Source organism: Penaeus monodon, chromosome 30, assembly GCF_015228065.2.
Source record: "Penaeus monodon isolate SGIC_2016 chromosome 30, NSTDA_Pmon_1, whole genome shotgun sequence".
Lineage (NCBI taxonomy): Eukaryota > Metazoa > Arthropoda > Malacostraca > Decapoda > Penaeidae > Penaeus > Penaeus monodon.
Window position 1 is genome coordinate 3,285,845 of NC_051415.1, and position 448 is coordinate 3,286,292.

The 448-nt window shown below is 48.2% G+C and overlaps 1 protein-coding gene across 1 annotated transcript in view; it reads right to left on the reverse strand.

Moving 5' to 3' along the window:
• The window catches only part of LOC119592455 (phosphatidylinositol 4,5-bisphosphate 3-kinase catalytic subunit delta isoform-like), a gene marked incomplete in the record, with an annotated part of 17,810 nt that overhangs the window by 12,732 nt on the left and 4,630 nt on the right, over positions 1–448 (reverse strand). The window contains 1 exon segment of the mRNA XM_037941277.1: positions 170–375. Within this exon segment, the coding sequence (XP_037797205.1) occupies positions 170–375 (206 nt within the window).

A 448-nucleotide genomic window follows, 5' to 3' on the forward strand; every position in this document is an offset into this window, starting at 1 on the left:
AGGGAGCAAATAAACAAATACTTCCAACAACCGAATTCCATTTTTGTATGTTTATCATCAATGTCTACCCCTACAAAACCATCATCTCAAACACCGTAACCATCAGATATTACAATGTCAGCAGGAACCAATAGGACCCACGACATCAACACAAGGTTCCTCGTCTCACCTCCTTAATCTCCGCAAGCGTGGCGCTCGTGCTGACATGGTGCTGGATGATGATGCTGTTGGGCATCAGGAAATCCACTTGTACTGTTGATGGGGTACTGTGGGGTCCCCTAAGCCCTCCCAACTCCATGCCCTGCATGAGCTGGGAGGAGTATGGGAGGGGTCGGGGCCTCCCCATTGGAACGGTCGGCATTTCCCTGGTGCCTCCTGGAGTGGAAGGTTGGTTTGTTATTTCCTTCTTTATTTCAGAAACTGCGCAAATAAACGGAACTTGTTTTAA